This window comes from Trichosurus vulpecula, chromosome 5 (genome assembly GCF_011100635.1).
Source record: "Trichosurus vulpecula isolate mTriVul1 chromosome 5, mTriVul1.pri, whole genome shotgun sequence".
NCBI lineage: Eukaryota > Metazoa > Chordata > Mammalia > Diprotodontia > Phalangeridae > Trichosurus > Trichosurus vulpecula.
This window is the reverse complement of record NC_050577.1, coordinates 128,284,876-128,306,538: the sequence shown is the minus strand read 5'-3', so window position 1 is coordinate 128,306,538 and position 21,663 is coordinate 128,284,876. Positions and strand designations below refer to the sequence as shown.

Genomic DNA, 21,663 nt, shown 5'->3' with positions numbered 1-21,663 from the left:
GACCTGAGGGGAGAAAAAGAGAGAGACAGAGAGACAGAAACAGACAGATAGACAGAGACAGGGAGGGAGGAAGGGAGGTGGGGGAACAGCCAGTCGGTCAGATAGTCAGAATACACAAAACATTTATTAAATTCTCCACTTTCTATGGGCATGGCTCATGGAGCCTCAAAACAATGATAATTATAACATCATAGATCACTATAACACATATAATAATAATGGAAAAGTTTGAAATATTGCAAGAATTACCAAAATGTGACACAGAGACATGATGTGAATGCATGCTGTTCAAAAAATGGTGCCAATAGACTTGCTCCATGACAGGTCTTCAATTTATTTGCTTAAAAAATGCAATTTCTGCAAAACATAATAAAGTGAAGCACAACAAAACAAGATACGCCTGTATAGAGAAATTGGCAGTTGCAGGGCAAATGGCAGGATGCTCACTCTGGCTAGGTACTGCATGCTAGTGTGTAGCAAGGGTGACAAGAGCAAGCCCTGCCCAGTGTGATGTGCCCCTCCAAATTAGTTGCTGAGATTACCTTTGTCTGAATGAGACCTCCCATGGAATGAGCTCTGGGCCCTACCTGGGCGGCACTGAATGATTGTGACCTGTGAGTCAGGGGAGCAGAGTCTTATTGGAGAAATCTCTGACCGTATCTGACACAGCTCCAGTCACTGGAGAATAACCAGCAGTTCACTCTATCTTTTTAGCTAGGGACTGGAATGTACATTTAGTTGCCTTGGAAGTACCCTTTTCACCAAAAGTTCCATGCCTTGTAATCTTGTCAAATGAATTAGGAGACTCATAAAGTTGATCAAGGGTTCTCCTGGTCACTCCTGCCACATGTGAGTATGGATGGTGAATAGACTGATGATGAATCAAATAGCCATTCAAAGAGAGTAAATAAAAGTAATGCATGAACTGGATTTATGATACACACTTGAAATCACCAAGTACTGGAAATACTCACATGTTAAGGACTATACATAGTAATTAGTCTGCCTGAAGTAAGAAAAACAAGAGAGATATGCACTTTACCCAAATGCCAAAAAAATTTCAATAAAATAAATGATACTGCAAAAGCTGAATATTACATATGGGACATGTGTTGGCTAGACCGTTAGATTCCAAGACATCTGAGTTCTTATTTTAATTCCTTCCTTTATTTGCTCTGAGACCTTGCCAAGTTTAACCTCTGTTCCTAAATATCCTGATCTTCATAATACAAATAACTGGCTCTGCTTATCTCTAAGGAATCTTGTAAGATTGTTGTTGTTCAGTTGTTTCGGTTGTGTCTAATTCTTCCTAGCCCCATTTGGGGTTTTCTTGGCAAAGATACTGGAGTGGTTTGCCATTTCTTTCTCCATCTCATTTTACAGATGAGGAAACTGAGGCAAGCAAGGTAAGTTATTTGCCCAAGGTCACACAGCTAGTAAGTGTCAGATTTGGCCAGATTTGAGCTCAGGAAGATGAGTCTTCCTAATTCTAGGCCCAGTCCTCTATCCACTGTGCCACTTAGGTGTCCTGTTGTAAAAAAAAGATGTTGCATTAAAACTTCGCTTTGTCTACCAAGGGCACTCTTCCTTCATAAATAACTTGAAACTCTCTTCTCTTGTAGCCAGTCTCCTGAATTCAATGGGAAGGAGACTTAGTCACAGTGAGCCAAACACCCCCAGGAATCACCTTCTAATTCCAAGGGGGAAATAAACATAAAAATTCTAATTTAACAGAATATTAGCAGGCAAAGCATTAATATTTTATTTAAAAACATCCTCTTATATAACATACTTTTATTAGAGTTATCTCTTTAACCATAAGCTCTTTGTGAACAGAGAGCTTGTCTTTTGAAGAACACTCGGCTGTATGGCATGCTGCCTGACATGTGCCAAGGACACGTAAATGTTTAGTTAGTGATGATGCTTTCATCCTTACGGAATGGTGATGGTACTTTGTTTTGTCTAAGTTCTACCTACAGTTTTCAGGAAAATGATCACTCTGGTTCATCTTTGCAGCATAAAGAATACGTATGCCCGTAGCCATATAGGAAAACCAGATTAATTAGTTTAACCAAGATTGTAGTCAGAATCATTCTCAAAATGGTTTCCATTGCCATATGTGTAGGCATGGAACATATATGGGGTCCCACTGCCATATGTGTAGACACAGACTATACATGGGGAAAACACATATAAATGTTTAATGTCTTAAAAAGAAGTATGTTAAGTGGAACTTCTGATTCATGAAACAGATGAGTCAAGGCGCAATTATTTGCTTTATGAAAGTATTAACCATTAATTAGTAATTCGTAGTAGTGCATTTAAAAGAAGATTCGATATAGAAAATATCAGTTTATATTCACATTGTTTGAGAACACATCTGCTGTGTTAAAGAAAGGTATTTTTGCATTTTTAATCACTAACATTATTGTTTTTTGAGGCAACCTGATTAGTCTGATGCCCTAAGAAATATGGAAAAGTCAAGTCTGTGACAGTGAAACAATGACAAAGTCACTACCTCCTAATAATTAGATCTCACCAGAAGAAGATTTCCTTCAAGAAGAGATAGATTCTCTGGTGCTGTCCCTGCCCTCAAGGATCTTTTTTCTACTGGAGGTTTTCATTCTACTGCTGATTCTGTGATAACTGCCACAAATACCACAAATATGTTAGGCTAGAAAAGGCAACCATTCACTTTTAAATTGTAGTCTAAATCAAAGCATAAGCTATGAGTGTTTTAAAATGTTTCTTTTTCTCTGCCAAGAGAAAATCCTCTTCCAAGAATATGCTATGGTGCGGTGTAGTGTAATATAGTATAGGGTGAGGAGGCAGCTAGATTGTTCAATAGAGCCTGGGCCCTAGAGTCAGGAACACCTGAGCTCAAATCTGGCCTCAGACACTTACTAGCTGTGTGACCCTGGGCAAGTCACTTAACCTTGTTTGCTTTAATCCACTGGAGAAGGACATGGCAAGCCAACTCCAGTCAATATCTTTGCCAAGAAAACCCTAATTGACAGTATAATCCACGACGTAAAGAAGAGTTTGACAAAACTGAACAACCACAAGGTAGGGCAGGGCAGAGTAATGAATATACCAATGAACTCACAAGTCCATTTGCTGTCCCCATCACACTTTTCTCCAGGGAGTTTAAAGATATGAGAGAAGGGAAGGCAGTTTTCTTTTTCTTAAAATTCTCGTTAGCTGTAAGCTAAGAAAACATTCTTCAACCTTGTTGGAAGGCTAAGTTACAAATTCTTTTCTTTAAACTAAGTATTGGTTCTTTCTAAATGAATTTCCTTTTTTGTCTTCATTCCCTTTTTTCATGTTTTTGTTTTGTTTTGTTTGTTACTACTGTATTTATTTTGGTGAGTGTGAAATTTGTTTGATCTGTGCCTTGGGATTTTTAGGACCACCAGTGGTGAAAGAATTAGATACAAATTAGTTGACTCATGGAAAAGGATATGAATTCCATAGAGCACTCATAAGGAACCATATTTCCATGTTATAGTGTGTTAGCATGGCTAATCAGTCATAGGGACTATATTTCAAGCATCATGAACAGGAAACTGAGCTGGGATGGAAAGATTGGGGAAAATTTCTGGTTAAAGGATTTTTAGTTAGTCATTTTCAAATATTCTTTGTGTCATTTCATTTAAAATTTACTAAAACAAAGGTGATATATTTTAAGTTTCTTTAATATATTAACTCAAACATCTGAAAATTAATTATATCAATACAGGAGTCAGTGATAAATATTTTGAAAACTTTATTCTCTGACACATCTGTTTGCATAGAATCCTCATGGCTAGCTGACTAATGAGTTCTGAATTAGATATTTATGAGAATTTATCAAATATAACATTGTTACACAGTATGAGACACTGCAAGGGAAGTAGTTTAGAAACATGGTAACTAATCTTACCATTGGAAACACTTACGAGCCTGACATAAGTGATTTTTCAACAAACGTTTATTTTGTTTGTCAGTTGAAAATACAGCTCAAAGTTTAGACCTGTAATAAAATATCAGGGAGAAGAGTGCAATTAAGAACAGGAAATATGAAAAGGCAATATTTATCGAAGGACTTACAACTCAGCTGTTAAAACAGGAAGTGTAACTTAAATTTTCTAAGTAATGTTTTCGGGTGAAGCCGTGTCTTGGCCTTAAAGATGTTTAATTTTTTAAAGCGTGGTTGATTTATAATATTTTCTGGCTACTAAGGGAATTCTATGATTACATAAGTCATTGCCTGTCAATTCTAATATTTGATTGTCACTAGGGTCCTTTTTGTTTTGGTTTTGCATTAGCCTTTTACCAAAAAAAATGAGTTATACATGATGACTTTATTTTAAAACATACGCACATACATGCACACACATGTATGTATACATATATATATATAGTATGTTGTATATGTGTGTGTGTTTATCTTTATAGACAGCATGGAGTAATAGATAAAGTATTGCCCTTGGTAACAGGAAGACCTGCTTTTGAGTTTGGCCCCTAAAAGACATTGGTCATATGACCAGTAGTACAATTAATCTCAATATTTCCAGGCAATTCTCAAAGACTATGAGGAATAGATGAATTGATTATCTTCATTGGTGTAGGAAATTTCTGCACCTGTAGTTTCCTGAAATCATAGGTAAGAACCCCTCCTGATTTCTCTCCCCAGAATAAAGGCAGCAGTGCATAGTGAAAACAGAACTGTGTTTGGAGTCAGGAGAGACCTAGGTTGAACTCCCTGTTTTACACTTACTAACTGTGTAATCATAGTCATGTTACTTAATTTCTCTGAGCCTAGTTCCTCTTCTGTAAAATCAGAATAAAAATACTTATGTCACCTACCTCACAGGGCTGTCGTGATAAAAGTGGCTTGTAAACCTTAATATCATATCAACACATATATCAATTAAATATGCAGCCAAATTAGATAGGTTGGTGAGGTACAAAAGCATGTTTGTTCCAAGCAGTAAAAGAACTGAATACAATTAGTGTTGTATGTTTGTTTTCTTTAAGTAAATGTCATATGTGTGTAAAAGAGGAGGGGAGATATTTGGATGGAAACTATTCAGTTCTTCATTGTTTTTTGTCTCAAAGTGTGCATTAAGCTTTGACCCAACCTAATTAAAATGCATAATTGGGAAATGCATTTTGCATACAGTAAGTATTAAAAGTGAAAGTATTCTGCTGCATTATGTTCACAACTACAACACTTAATCTCCTATAAAGAAAAAGTTAATTTCTCACCAGACTTCCATCATGCTTTTTGCTCTTTTTAAGAAAATCTCTTTTGTTAGCTCTTCTAGGAATTCTTGTTGGACTTGTGTCCAATCTCCATTTTTCTTTGAGGCTTTGAATGTAAATGTTTTTGAACCAATGTCATGTTCTGAGTTTCTGTCTTGACCTCCCCTGTTGCCATAGTAGCTTTTTATTGTGAGGTTCTTTTTTGTTGTTTGCTCATTTTTCTAGCCTATTTCTTGACTTTGGATTTTATGTTAAAATTGCTATCTTGGGTGCTCAGGGGGATAATGGGCCTAAACTTCAGTCTTCTGTGTCCTTCTGTTGCTTTCACTGCTAGATCTGGGGGACTGTAAGTTTTTTGTGCTTCCAAAGTGATAAGATCTGGAGAGAGATCTGGTCATTGTACTCCTAATCCATGCTCTGATCCTTACACAAGTAGGATACATGTACAACCGTTCCTCTCTGCCCAGCTGTGACACAGAAATGGGTAATGGGTGACAGCTATCAAATGAAAGTAGATCCTGTACCCAATTCTAGCACGGGGTCCCCTGGAATCTCCTTCTGCCCAGGTGTTTAGTCCCCTTACCATCCCTGGGTGCTGGGTCCTCCCAATGCCACTATCCCACTCTTGCTGCTGCCACCTTCAAGGCCCACACCTGGAATTTCCTCTCTTCCTATCTTCCTCTGCTGCCCTGAACTGGAACCATGACTTGCTGTGATTTTTTCGTTGCTTTTTTCACTCAGAATTTGTTTAGGCTCTTTTCTTTAAAGTTGTTATAGAGGACTATGTTTGGAGAGCTCTGAAAGAAGGTTCCACCATTTTGTCTCAGCCCCAAAATTTTCAGTTTCAAAAAGAAACACTTGGGATAATAAAATTGCAGCACAAGACTCAAAATTTCACCATTATCACTACCCCTCTTCTTATTTTCCCAGTGAGAACTATTTTTGTCTAATAAGTAGGCATAACCCTGAATCATAGGCCATTAGCCTATTAACACAATAACCCATTTCCAGTAACCCAGCCATTGTTTTTTCCAGTTGAGACTGTTTGCTGGGCAAGTATTTACAGGAATATATACCTATAGTGTTGATAGGTTTTCTTACAAGAAATAGCAAGGAGGATAGTATCATACAATATCAGACAAGAGAAGCAAAAGATCATTATCAAGATGACTTTGGTAGTAGATGGACTGGAATCACTTTGTAACAAGATTCTTCTCTAATTGAGACTCTACAACACAGGATATAGTATAGAGACAATCTTAGAGAAGAAAAATTGTTGTATAATGTTATTTTTCTCAAGAAAACTGCTTCATAGATCCAAATATTACTCAATATAAACATTTTATTACCCTAGAGAAGTAAAAATAAACATCACTCAGAAAGCAATGGAAAGGTTCATTGTGTATACGATCAGTATATCAGATATGTACATGTATAGAACCAATGAGGAACCTCAAAGAAGGACTCATGCATAAGAAGTTATCAAAGAATTATATAACAGAAAGAAAAAGTGAGCTGGTCCCACACAATGAGGGAATGATAGATAGCAATCATGTTACCAGAGTGCTCCATTGGTTCTCTTTTAAAGTTGGAACAAAATGAGGAAGGCCTCTGGCATAACGGTTGGACCTTCTGTAGTGAACTCTTTATAGGACACGGGTGAGAGTTGCACAAGATAGGCAGGAAAAGATAGGTTGCCATTTGCATCTTTGGAGTGAACTCTTGAATTAGTGAAATCACAAATCCATTTGAATTATTTATTCTTATCTTTTTCATTGGGGCTCAGCTAGAAAAGGTCCTGGAACAAAAGGCAATGCTTCTTATATTTACCAATTGAGTAACTGGTGGTATGGAGATTTGTCATCTGTCAGTCCATGAAAAATAGCTTCTGCATCCTTCCAGCCACCAGGATGTCATGATACATATTTACTAAGTGCTAAGTGTTTGCTGCTTACTGTTATGTGTTGCATCATTTCTACCACTTCCTTGAACAATCTACTTTGATCACTAAGTCTTGTCTTCCTAAGAGTAACCCTTCAGTAATTTCTAGTGGTCTTGAATTGCCATCATAAACTCTTCTGTTTGAAAAAAAAAATCTGCAAGATACAACCATTTGTTCATTGTTTTTTGTCAACACATTGTGGGATGAGTTCAGATGGATGTTGCCCACTGAGAGCCTTTTGAGTCCATTCTATCATAACTGTTCCATAGGCTTCAGTCAGAAGAATACTACTTTTGTTTACATTTGCTATGTCCAATGATGCTTGTTCTCAAAGGTATTTATGTTGCTTTTTAAGCTATTACATATGCTCTGAGAATGTTTGTCAATTTGTTTTGGCAAGAAAGTGTTAATCTTTCTAAAGTTGCCTTAGGATTATGAACTCTTGGGATTATGAGTTTCATTAATATTATATAGTGTTTTGTGAGGATATTTTACAAATCTTTTATAATCTATTTTATATTTGTAGCAGTGTACAATGACTGGTTTTGCATAAGTGTTAATTATTTTAAAGCATGTTCTTCTCATTTAACTTTGATTTTAGGATGCCAGGAGGTATGTCAACATATTTGACCGTAGCCATCTCTAGCTTCTTTATGTACAATGTGTCTTGCCTAGAAGATACCAAAGTATTTGTAGGTGTTGCCTTCTTCTATTGGTTCAATATGACTTCCAGATTCAAGTTCAGATTCTTCAGTCATTGTCTTTCCTTGGCATACCTAAAAAATTATGCACTTGTTGAGTCCAAATTTTTTTATATCACTGGAGAAAGATTTCACAAGATGAAAGAGTTGGCTAATGCATTGTCTTTGGTAGAACCATATAGCTTTATGGCATACATATACATCAAGTGAGTTAATATGTTTTTGGTTTGACTTCATCTTTAACTTGGAAATCAACCAACATCTCTTTAAGAGATGATAATGAATCTAAGGCTAAGCAGAACCATAGTGAGTTTTAATGTCTCCCTGAAAAAATCTGACTTTTATATATTCTTTATAATATCGTGTTGGTGAGGTATTCTAAATAGAAAACAGTGTTCCATGTGAACATCAAACATTCAATGATTTTGCTGTCCTTAGACCTACTTTATAAATTTGCATCATATGAATGAAAAACTGAGTCAAGACTTTGTGATAATCAACAGTGACGGTATAAATGTTAGATCACTTTCAAAATTTATTCAATAATTATTGAAACTATGCTAAGTTATTCTTTATATCCTTGGGACTTTATGGTATACCTTTTTTGGTCTTTAGCCTATATTTTGTTTTTGCGTGTATTTATAGAAGTTTTAGTAAGAAAAGGCATGAGTTCTTTTAATACAATACAAAAACACATAAATTGGCCTATATTTGGAGGTGTTGTATGTGATACATTGTGGTAAGAAAGGTAGAATCAGGCTGATGTCTCATTATCAAGTATTTTTCTTCTGGAGTTTGCATTAAATGAAGATTTTCAGTGTTCTGAAACTGGATATTCAGATTCTTTAGCTTTCCTGCCTTAGATTCTGGTAACTCCTTTGTTTCATTTTTCATTTTTTTTAATTTAGGCTTAGGGATGAAGTTTGTTTTTATTTGTGTTTTTAATTGTCCTCCATTGGTTGGTAATGTGCTGTTGTGTGATTTAGAGCTGAAAGTGCTATTGACAAAAAGCAGTATGTAGCCCTTGCCTATAAAGAGATCTGTTTCTAGTTTTGCCATGACATAATACTTATACGTAATGCAAATATCCATGCCTTAACTCCCTTACATTTATTTTCCTGCTTTGCCTTCTCTAACAAACAGTGTCATCTGCACTGAAGCATGTCTAGTTGGTAGGATATGATATTAATATTTCTTATTTGCCCCCATTATATCTTGCCTTCTTGTGTCAATAGAACATTGAGTGCCATTCATTCTACTGTCCTCCATGCCTAACGTATTCATCACAATAATTTGAGTAGGGCCAGCCTGCACCGCTATGCCATCAATTTCTTAGATACCTATGTGTCAGTTTCACCACTCTGGCCAGGATGCTAACCCAATCAGTCATATCACCAGGGTCTAATTGGCAAGTGTTTCTGAATTTCCTAAAGGTCCTCACAACTGCTATAGTAGTCTCAGGGTCCCCATTGTACATTACCTTTGGTGAAATTATCTTACTTTATTATTGCTTCCCCTACCCCCCACCACGGATAACAAATATTAGAGAATAGTTTTGTCGTTGCTGTTATCCTTCATCAAAATCCTACTTTACTGCTTCATTGTGCCAAATAGATGACCCTGGTGTTGCTAAGAGCTGTAGTGCAAACTGAAATACAAGTTCCAAATCATCCTATCAAACTGAAAAGGCTTCAGTTCAAATGAGCTTTGGGTCCGTTGGCCAAGAACCAGTCCAACAAAGTTTGGAAAAGTTTTTCTCCAAAGAAGCTTATGCTATAGTGGTAAAAGCATCAACTTTAGAGTCATAAGACCTGTGTTTGGATCCTGCTGTTGAATTCTGCTATTTAGTCTATAAAAGCTAGGTCAAGTCACTAAACCACTTTAGTCCTCAGTTTCCTCATTTGTAAAATGAGAGCATTGAATTAGGTGATATCTACACTACAACCTCTTCCAGGTCTATGATGGAACACATAGTATGCTTGTTCCCTCTTGTCTATACTAAGCTACTACAAATGGGAAAATAGTAGTGGGGTAGAAACAAATACAGTTAATAAATACTAAATTTTCTTCATAATCTTAAAAATTGCAGTTTTTTTAGTCATATTTTGGTGTCTTCAGAAGCTTGCACAAGAGAAAAATGAGCATGCCTGTTTAAAGTAACAATTTTCACTTCTAACTGGCAGGAGATAAAGGTTATTAATTAAAAACTGTCAGACCAGCCTTCTAAAATCATCCGTTATGGCTATTTGATCTTTTAAATAGAGGATGTGGCCTTTAAAATAAATTAGCTACAAATTATTTTTTAATTCAAAGTTTAAAAGATGTGAAGAATTTTATATAGATGAGAAGAGTCACACTTGAATATTCAGAATCACATTTTATTTTTCTATTGCATAAAATAGTTGAAATATTAAAATCCTAAGATCTTTCTGATAGAGGTTGATTAATCTCTAACGAAACTACTTTTCCTCCAATATAATAAATCTCAAAAATCATGGTTGCTTTTCTATTCTAGTTTTTTTACTATAATTTTCTATCCAAAACAAACATTTTGGTATATATTTATGCAGTCCTCTTGGAAACAGCCTTCTCATAGTTGCATTGAAAGAAAATATCAAGTGAGCCGGACTGAAAGAAAATACCTCTTGACTTCAAATTCATAATCTCAAAGATGTATGAGTTCTCTCTGCTGGCACAGATCACAGACCTTCTATGGAGGGGCTGATGGTCTTTGAGAGTTGATGAGGCTTGAAGAATTCTTCTATTGGCAGCCTAACCTTAGATAAGCTAGTCCTTAGCATACATATAGTGCATCATCAGACTCACATTTTTCATAGCTTCTGATTCATAGGAGAACCCATGATCACCTCTGTACCATGAGGAGGGATTGGAGTAGTATTTTGATGGAGGCCAATGATCAGGGAAATACTGTGTACTATACATAAATTTAGATTTCAGCAATACATTTGACAGAATCTCTTGTGCAATGATTATGGATAAGATGGCAGGATATGAACTAGTCTATAGTAGAACTGGGTGAATTTTAAAGTGCTTAAATCATAAGACCCAAAAAGTAGACATTCACAAGTTGATTTCACTTTGGAGTTATGTTTCTAATAGATCACTCCAGGGATCTATGCTTGTCTCTGCATTAGCCTAGAGAAGAGAAAGTACAAAAGCTGCCTTCAAGTATTTGAAGGATTGTCATATAGAATTAGGGATTAGACATTTTCTTCTTGGCCCCAGAGGACAGAACTGGAAGAAAATGAATGGAAGGTACAAGGAGGTAGACTTAGACCTGATGAAAAAGGAGACATCTTATTTATTTAGGGACATTTGAAAGTGGAATGAGCTGTCATGGTCCATAGTAGGTTTTCCCTTATGGGAGGCTGTCAAGGAGAGGATGGACTACTTCCTATTGCCCATATTTTAAAATGGATTTGGGATCAGATGTGGGTTGGACTAGATGACCCCTGATATTTCTGCTCTTGGATTCTGTGAAATTAGATTGTGTGGTTCTATTAAATTAGGGAGAAATTATCTAAAACAATCAGAGTTTAGAGAAACTCAATATTCCCATAATGTAAGAGCTTCACCACTAGTGGCGGTGGTAACTGAGTTGAATTGAGGCCTTTCCTTCTTGAATCCACAAACTTTTAACCACTCATTAGAAACTAAATGAAGAACTATCTTGGCAGAAAAGACTTCTCAAACATAGATAATCTCAGGGCAGCAAGGTGGTGCAGTGGATAGAATATGGGCCCTGGAGTCAGGAGGACCTGACTTCAAATCCGACCTCAGACACTTGACACTTACCAGCTAGCTGTGTGACCCTGGGCTAGTCACTTAACCCCTATTGCCTCAACCCCCCTCCCAAAAAATAGATAGGTAATCACTTTTCTCTCTCTCCTCTCGTATTGTTCCAAGCCAACGCTTCCATACCTCCTGGGAAACCATATAGAAATGGCTAGATATCTGTAGGGCAAGGGTATGACCACTGTAAATGAGTATCCTTCCTGTTCTTGCCACTTCTCTGTGCATCAATGACTGAACTCTTAGCAAAGCTCAGATAAAAGACATGGAGATCTAGGACATGAATTGTGGTCCCGGCAATCTAGAGATTTAATCTATTTGTCCCTTTTCACCTTTGAATGCTGTGGGTAAGGGGAGGCAGGAGTAAATGCACATTTTCTACATATCCATTTCTATATCTATAGCATAAAGTTATTGTATTTAACACCTATTAACTATTGAGGGCTTAAGGGAATTTTTTGTGATAGTCTCTGGAGGTTTATGGGCCCTGGAATAGAAATACAAAATAATTGCAAGCAAAATGTGTAATAATATTTGACTTTAGGTCTCAGGAACCTATTTGTTGATCTGACTTTAACCAGAAAGAAAGGAAGGAAAGAAGAAAGGAAGGAAGGAAGCAAAGAAGGAAGGAAGGAAGAAAAGGACGGAGGGAGGGAGGAAGAAAAGGAGGGAGGGAGGAAGAAAGGAAGGAAGGAAGGAAGGAAGGAAGAAAGAAAGAAAGAAAGAGAAAAAGGGAGAAAGGAAGGAAGGAAAGAAAAAGGGAGAAAGGAAGGAAGGAAGGAGAGGAGAGGAGAGAAGGGATAAAGTCCCAACTCCAAAACATTAAAAATATCTAAACACAAGTGCTCTTTTGGCTTTTTATTAGACACACATTTTTATGAGCTGTGAGAGAACTTTGTAATTTGGAGTTGTTTACAGAGTGCCACATAAACATCAGATCTGGAAATTCATGTTTTTCTGTTTTTAATTTTAAGGTCCTTTTCATTGGAGATTCAACCAACAGAGGAATAATGTATTATCTGATTGAAAGACTCAATGAAACCCTGCAGGAATGGCAGAAAGTGCACAGCATTAAATCATACTACAATGTCAACAACGGCAGAACATTCATCAGTTACTCCTACTATCCCCAATTCTGGATCAGTGTCTCGCAAAGGCCAACATTTGAAAAAGCTCTTGAACAACTTTTGCAAAGGTACAAAAAAGCCTTGTTATATTGACTTGTTGGTGTCCTCCCTAGTAACAGATATATCTGACTGGCAGCTTTAATTAGTCACTGTTACACACTCTCTGCCAAATGTGCTGAAAAGCTCAGGCTCCCAATGATGTGGCTGAGAAATAGTAGGAAATGACAAGCGGGTCTTCTGATCAGGATGCCAGATATGGTTCAATGAAATGTAATGCAGTTCTGTTAAAATGTTTACCATCTGTTTTAAAGCAACATATGTGATTTTTTTTTCTTTCTGGATTGCAGATCACATCCCCTTGAAAACACAGACCAGACTATATTAGTTGTTGGTGGTGTTCAGTGGCTTAATTCCAATCACCTACAAATTATTCACAAAGTTTTGAAGAGGTAATATTCTGAAACAAAACATTTCTATGTTCTCTTCTGTACAAAAAAGGGAATCTTTGAGGTGATTTTGACCAAGATTTGATTTAAAGAGCAAGATTTAATGCATGCACTTAAGTCAATAAGCATTTATTAGTCACTTACTATATGCTAGACACTGTGCTAAGTCCTAGGGATACAAAGAAAGGCAAAAACAGTCCTCGTCCCCAAGGAGCACACATTCAGATGGAGAAGACAACATGGAAACAACTATGTAGATAAAAGATATATTCAGAGTAAATGGCAGGAGCATTGAGGGGGACCAGGAGAGGCCTCTTGCAAAAAGTGAAATTTGAGCTAAGACTTATAGGAAGACAGGAGGAAGAACATTCCAGGCAACTGAAAGAGCCAGTGAAAATCCATGGCACCGGAACATGGAGTGCCTTGGGTGAGAAACAACAGAGGCCAATGTCACTAGATCGTAAAATGGAGGGGAGTAAAGTGTAAGAAAACTGGAAAATGAATGAAAAGTCAAATAGAGGATTTTATATTTGATGCTGGAGGTAATGGGGAGCTACTGAAGTTTATTTGGCCACAGGTGGGGAGCAGTGATGTGGTCAGACGAGCACTTTAGGAATATCACACTGGTAGCTGAGTAGAGGAGTATAAACTAGAATTCAGAAAGACTTGTAGTGGAAGGACCAACCAGAAGGCTACTGCAGTAGTCCAGCTATGAAGTGATGAGTCCTTGTGCTAGGCTATGTCGGAGGAGAGAGGGAAGATTCATAATTATTTTTTATGTTTAAATAGTCTAGAATTCCATTTTTATTTTTTTTTTCGCATTGAATTAATTTATACACTAGTCAAGTTGTGGAGAAGAATTATGACCAATGGAATGAATCATGAGAAAGAAGAAACAGAACCAAAAAAAAAAAAAACAACCCAAAAACAAAAACAAAAGAGAAGCAAAAAAGGCAAGCATGTAGTGTGCCTATTCAAACTTCACAGTTCTTTCTCTGGACGAAGATAGCATTCTCCATCGTGAGTCCCCTGGAGTTGTCCTTGCACCTTAGGTTGCTGAGAAAAGCGAAGTATGTCAGGGTTGGTCCTCACAGAATCCATATATCTGTGGCTGTGCACAACGTTCTCCTGGCTCTGCTCCGCTCACTTAGCATTATGTCGTGTAGGTTTTTCCAGGTTGTTACAAAGTCTGCATCATCCCCATTTCTTATGGCACAATAGTATTCCATCACCTTCATATACCACAGCTTGTTCAGCCATTCCCCAATTGATGGGCATCCCTTTGATTTCCAATTCTTAGCTACTACAAAAAGAGCCACTATAAATATCCTTGTACATATGGGTCCTTTTCCCGCTTGTGTGATTTCTTTGGGATACAACCCTAGAAGTGGTATTGCTGGGTCAAAGGGCATGAACATTTTTATAGCCCTTTGGGCATAGTTCCAAATTGCTCTCCAAAATGGCTGGATCAGCTCACAACTCCACCAGCAATGTAACAATGTTCCAATTTCCCCACATCCTTTCCAGCATTTATCATTTTCCTGTTTTGTTATTTTAGCCAATCTGACAGGAGAGATGTGGTATCTAAGAGTTGTTTTGATTTGCATTTCTCTAATCAGTAGTGATCCAGAGCATTTTTTCATATGCCTATGGATAGCTTTAATTTCTTCCTCTGAAAACTGCCTGTTCATATCCTTTGACCATTTCTCAATTGGGGAATGGCTTGTATTCCTATATATTTGGCTCAGTTCCCTGTATATTTTAGAAATGAGGCCTTTATCAGAGATACTAGTTGCAAAGATTTTCTCCCAATTTTCTGCTTCCCTCCTAATTTTTGTTGCATTGGCTTTTTTTGTACAAAAACATTTCAATTTGACATAACCAAAATTATCCATTTTGCATTTTGTAATGCTCTCTATCTCTTGTTGGGTCATGAATTCTTTACTTTTCCATAAATCTGATAAGTAAACTATAGAATTCCATTTTTAAAAGTTTATCATTACGCAAATTTGGATATGTTAGAAATCAGATCATGGACCTTCTCTACTTTACTAGCCTTCAGGGCATGGAGGCAACCCTGGGTTCTTGAAAGCCATGCCAGCAAAACTTTGGCGAGTCTTACAAAGCCAGAAAGTATTGGGCCTAGTCAAGAACTATGAGCCTGTTGCCTGAGGAATAGACTTGCTAGGTTCAAAGAGCCTTATCACCAGTCCAGGTTGATGGAATATTTTTGGCCACAGGAACTCTTGAAGACCAACTCATGCTGACAAAAACATAGATTTTTGAAGTATTGAAGTAAATAGAAGCCCATTGTAACAAAGCAGCTAGGTGGCACAATAGATATTCTGAGACACCAAGTACCTATGTGACCTTGGCAAGTCATTAAACCTTTATTCCTCCGTTTTCTCCTCTGTAAGATAGGAATAATGATAGCAACTACTTCCCATGGTTATTGAAAGCTTCATATAAGATAACATGTAAAGCACTTTGCTATATAAGTGTTATCTTTTAAAAAATCATCATAAAAATTCAGGTACACTCTAAATCCAATGACAAGCCTAACAAAAAACAACTATGTTTAGCAATACTCTAATATTAACAGTTATCCTATTTGTGGTTGACAATGAGGAGCACCAATCCTGTTCTCCACCATCCCACATTTAAAAAGGTACCATAATGAACTTTGTTGAACATAAATATAATCCATGTACTTGACTTTGAAATCCCTTCTATTTCTTCCAGGGAAAACTTATTACGTATTCTGGTGGTTATTAAAACACTGGGAATGGGGTTTCATCTGCCTGTGGATGGAGTGCATTCTTTAACCCAGGTAGGTCAGAGTTGCCTTGTACTCCCATAAATTATTTGGTATCATTAGTAAGCACTTTGGCTGTCCCTTATCATTCATCAAACATTCATGAAGAGCCTACTAGGTGAAAAGAATTGTTCTGTCAAATTCTAATTGTACCTGCAATATTCAGTAAGAATCAAATAAATTACAAAGATTCATGTGTTTAAGGAGTATCAGTTTAAGTGAACTATGATTACCCCCTGGATTTCCTAGCCTCCTCTAGCATAACTGAGCTTTGTAATCTTTTTACTTTTACTTAGTGTCAAGTTTAGGAAAAGCAAAGACCTAAGAGATGAGATAACCCACACTTCTCATATTTGCCTAGTCTACTGAAACACCTAGGTACTATCCAAAACAATATATTGATTCTTTTCCAATTCAGGTTCATACTGAAACTACACAGGCTGACCTTTGTGGGGATTTTTGGCTGAAGACATGTTTAAAAATTGGTTTTGAAGCTGCATGATTATCTTTTCCCTATTACAATAACTCTAATTGTCTTGGGTCTATTGCTTAGTAGTGAAAGACTTCAGTGAACTGTGTAATGAATCTCTGAAAAAAAAAATTAATCTCTGCATTAAACTCAATGAAGACATTTAAATAGCAAATGGACCTTAGGAACCATCTACTATTAAACAATCATGGGAGACTTCAATGTAATGTTATAATCAGGACTTGGGATTGGAGGGGAGGGATTTGAGAAAGTACAGAAGGAAAGAAACTGGGATACCAACAACCATCATGTCTACGAGTTATTTCAACTATTTGGGAAATGGGGAGAAAATAATAGGAGCTTACTGTTGCCGAAAAGAGATATAACTTCCTCACCTGTAAAATAAAGGGTTTGCAATAGATGATATTTAAGAAAAAGTCATCACAAAATCTGAGAGTTAGAGAAGAACTGTCCTCCAACCTCTATCTCCAATCTCCATACCAAGGCAGTGGCCATCCAACTTTTGTTTGAAAACTTCCAGTAAAGGGTAAATCTCTAGCTCTCGAGATAGTCCATTACACTTTAAGGTAGCTTGAATAGTTAGGATTTTTTTTCCTTATATGAAAGTGATATCTGTCTCTGCCACTTCTATCCATTATTTCTTGTCCTGCCCTCTGGTGCCAAACAGAATAAGGTTATACCTTCTCTCACATGACAGCTACTCAAGTACTTGAAGTCATTTATCATGTTCTTCCTAAATCTTCCCTTTTCCAGATCACACATTCCCAGTTCCTTTTTACTAATGCTAATATGACACGATCTCCTGACCTCTCACTACCCTCATGAAATTGTGGGGTTATTTTAATGACCCCAAGCTTTTGAAGCAAAGGCTAATCTTTCTCGCAATACCATTCTTCCAATGTTGCTGTCTGGGCTGTGAGACGTGGAATGCCACAGTACAAAAATTTGAGAGATGGTTATCATCCAGAGATGTTCTGGTCACATAGCAAGAGACAGAGATAAAAAACAAATGGTCCTTATTCTCCATTCATAGTCTAAAAATGTGGAGAGAAAGTTATGAAGGCCCCCAACCCATTGGGAAAACCACTTTAAAGGGAACCTTCGGGAAGACATGGGTAAGAGTCATATAGGATAGACAGAAATGGATGTATTGTGATCCATATGTTAAAAGGGAATATTTATTTTAATGAAATTACAAATCCATTTGAGTATTGGATCATCAAATTATTAACTCACATTGAATTAGCAGGCAACTGAAACCCACACATTGCTTTCACACAAACTCTTTTCGAACTGCACTTCTCCCCTCCTGTACATGTTACGCTGAGTCACTGAATCCACATGTAGGATTTTGCATATTTCTTTATCATATTGCATCCTCACCTACTGAGGCCTTTTTATATTCTTTATCTGTAACCCATAAATTGGCTCTCACTCCCAGATTTATGACATATGTAAATTTGATGAGAATATCATCTTTACCTTCATCCAAGTCATTGATAAAAATGATGCACAGCACTGGTCTAGGGACAGATCCTTGGGACCTTAGACTATGGACTTTCAAGTTGACATTGAACTACTAATGACAAATTTTCACATCCAGTCAATCAACCAGTCCCAAATTCACCTAACTATACGATTGTTTAGTCCATATCTCTTCACTTTGTCCTGAGGGTAGCATGAGAAACTTTGTCAAATCTTTGGTTGATATTTTTCTCTACCACTAATACTACATTATCTGGTTGTGATTCATGGAATACTACAGTCTACAATGAATTGAAATTGAAACTGACCCAAAAGGCAATGGAAAGACTCATGGTAGGTGTGAAGAAGAGGTAATACATTACAGGCATGATCAGAAACAGATTGTGGACTGCATCATCAATCAGTCAATAAGGGTTTATTTGGCACCTGCCATATGCCAGGCAATGTGCTAGATGTTGAGAATACAACAACTAATAATGAAACAATCCCTACTCTCAAAAAACTTACATTGTAATAGAGAAACAAGAAGTACATCTATAAGTACAGTGTACACCAAATAAACATAACAGAGACAAATATAAGGTGATTAAATACAAGGTTCTTTGGAAGGGAGGATACTAGCAGTTGGAGGGATCAGGAAAGACTTTGTGGAAAATATTAGGCTTTACATGCATCATGAAGGAAGGGAGGGATTCTATGCAGCAGAGATGAGGAGAGACTATATTTCAGAAATGGAGGACTGTCAGAACAGAAGACACCATCAGGTATGAGGAACAGAGGGAAGGATAGTTTGGAGGGGGTTCACACATCACTGAGACCACAAATACGTTTGAGAATTTGAATGAAATGTTTCCTAGATTTACCAGTCTAGTGACCCTGTCAGAAAAGGAAATGAAGGTAATCTAGCATGATCAGAAGCTATAATGGTTCATAATTATTTCCCTTCCTAAAGGCTTAAACACCACATCTTTAACAATACATTATAGAATTTTTTCAGGAATTCAAGTTCACTTCACTAGTTTATTATAATTTGCAGGTTTTTTTCTTCTTCCTGCCTTTGAAAATCAGGACATTGGACCTTCTCCAGCCTGGAGGTCTCCCATTTTTCCCAATCTTTCAAAGATGATGGACAATGGCTGTGTAATCACATCTGACAGTTCTTTTAGTTTCCAGAAATGAAGTAAATCCAGCCCTCGTGACTTGAGTTCATTAAAGGTAGCTAGGTGTTCACTTACCACCTATTAATTCATAACACAGGTTTCAATTCCTTGTTAGCCACTTTTGTTTTTCCTTTTTCAGCCAAATATTCTTTTTCTTTAGAAGAGATAACTGAAATGAGTTGATTAATTCTGCCCATTGTTCAGTTTCCCATCCCATGTTATCATCATCCCGCTCAACCTGAGCAACAATCCACTCCTTTGTTTGATATTACTCTTGCCTCCAACATGGCCTTAAATGACATCCATTTTTGTATATTTAGCCTTTGTTGCTATAGCCAACTCATTCTAAGATTTCACTCTTGATATTATTTTCATAGGAACAATTCCCAGTGTGGAAGTTCCCTCTTTACCACTGAGTTAGAAGATGAAGATTAGCAAATCCTATATATCTTTGTTGTTGTTGTTGTTGTTGTTTTGTTTGTTTGTTGTTTTTTTTGCAGGGGAGAAGGCAGGGCAATTGGGGTTAAGTGACTCGCCCAAGGTCACACAGCTAGTGTGTCAAGTGTCTGAGGCCGGATTTGGACTCAGGTCCTCCTGACTCCAGGGTCGGTGCTCTACTCACTGTGCCACCTAGCTGCCCCAAATCCTATATATCTTACTTAACATCTTAGAACATTTCCTGAGACAACAACATATTAAATTATTTGCCCGTTGCCACACAGCCAACATGTGTCAGGAAGGACTAGAATTTAAGTCTTTCTAATGTCAAAGCCAGCCCTCTGTCTGTTACACCATAATAACTTTTCCTCTGTCCTCTACCCTTAATTCCATCTTCTTTATATGGGTTTTAAAAAATCTAAGTTTATCAACAAATTCCCAATGCATCCATAATGGTTACTTTAAATTCACTTTTTTCCTCATCAGAATCATTTTTTGTTTGTGTCTTCAAATCTTAAGATCTTTTCATCCTTCTTGGATTGACTTTTTCTTTAGGATAGGCCTATTTTTTTCCTATATATCTTGTAAATGTGGTTTCCTAAAATCTAGTATGTGTATCAGACTCTTCCCAAATTTACTTTTTCTCCTCTATCAGAGTCTAAATTGGAATAGTCAGTTGTCCCTCCTCTCCCAAGGGGACTTTTGCTTCTATTTCAGCTCCCTTGTTGGCCAGAATAAGGTCCAGAATAAGTTCTAGTCTCTTCCTTCATAGTTTATTCATAAGGCAAGTCAATAATTAGCTGCTTTTACAGAGAAACAGCAAACTCTAGTAGATTTCTGGATAACTGAAGAGCTTCATCATTACTTCACTATGATTCCTTTTTTTTCTTTTTGATCTGATTCCCAAATTCCTCTTCTATTTCCTCCTTCTGTCCAGGTGGTCTATAGTATACACACCTGATAATATTACTGTTTCTCCTGTTATTGATCCTGCCCTAAATATTTGTCATCATGCTTCCACTCTTTTTTTTCTGGTTTTCTTCAAGTGAGTATATTTCTTAATAAACAACACCATTCACTACTTTTTTTATCTGCTATATTTCGTTAGAATAAATTGACTATAGTCCAGTCATGGAGGTCCTAACTCTAAAATTCTTTGCTCTTGATGGTAAAGACTCGTCATTATTTTTCTATGTCATTCAAAGTGACTAGCAACCTCTTTTGCATACAGTATGACACTCAATAAATGTTTGTTGAATAAATGACTTAAAGTGGACAGGAGAAAAATGAGAAAAGAAAAGTATTTCTATATTTAGGTGCCTTTGTCATAAAACAAATTTTCTCTGGATGAATTTTTAGATCAGAAATATATTGCAAAATTAATTTTCAATCTCACAATTTCACTTGCCATTTCTTTCCTTTAGAAAAATCATAACAATTATATGGTTTCAATCTGTTGGAGACAAATAATTGTAACTATCCTCTACAACTGACAATTCTTGTGTTTTTTCCTTTGTAATAAAGAATGAAGTACAGAATTTGTGGAAAGAAAATTGGATTATACTAGATTCTGCAAAAAGATATGGCTTTGAAGTAGTTGATACTTTCAGCATAACCATGGGGCGCTACAAGGAATTTCTGCAAGGAAAGTGTGGATGCCATTTCCATGAGGTATACATATGGACCATCTATCCGTTCAATGAGTTACTCATAGCATTTATTTTTGTTAAAAATGATTCATTGTATTGCATTATCCTTTCTATTTCGCATGAGAAACCTGAGTCATCAAGAAATTAAGTAATCTGTTTAGTATTGCTCAGCAAGTTATAGCATGTAGGAATCTCAGCATTAAGTGCTATAAAACAAAGTTTAAAAAAATGTTACCTCTTTAACATTTCTTTGCTCACTTAGTAATGTCATAAGCCTAAAGCAACCAGATGAGTTACCTAACCTATCTCCTGCCCTCCAAGAAAGACTACTCATGAGTCATACCTGTCTG

The 21,663-nt window shown here is 36.7% G+C and overlaps 1 protein-coding gene across 2 annotated transcripts in view; it reads left to right on the top strand.

Moving 5' to 3' along the window:
- Positions 1-21,663, top strand: part of CPED1 (cadherin like and PC-esterase domain containing 1) — a 417,833-nt gene that overhangs the window by 376,040 nt on the left and 20,130 nt on the right. The window contains exons 20-23 of one of the 2 annotated variants that reach the window (XM_036758868.1): positions 12,678-12,898; positions 13,178-13,279; positions 16,019-16,106; positions 21,189-21,335. In XM_036758868.1, the coding sequence (XP_036614763.1) occupies positions 12,678-12,898; positions 13,178-13,279; positions 16,019-16,106; positions 21,189-21,335 (558 nt within the window). Of the gene's footprint in view, positions 1-12,677; positions 12,899-13,177; positions 13,280-16,018; positions 16,107-21,188; positions 21,336-21,663 lie in introns of those variants that run through there. The other variant, XR_005010444.1, reaches the window with a different exon arrangement.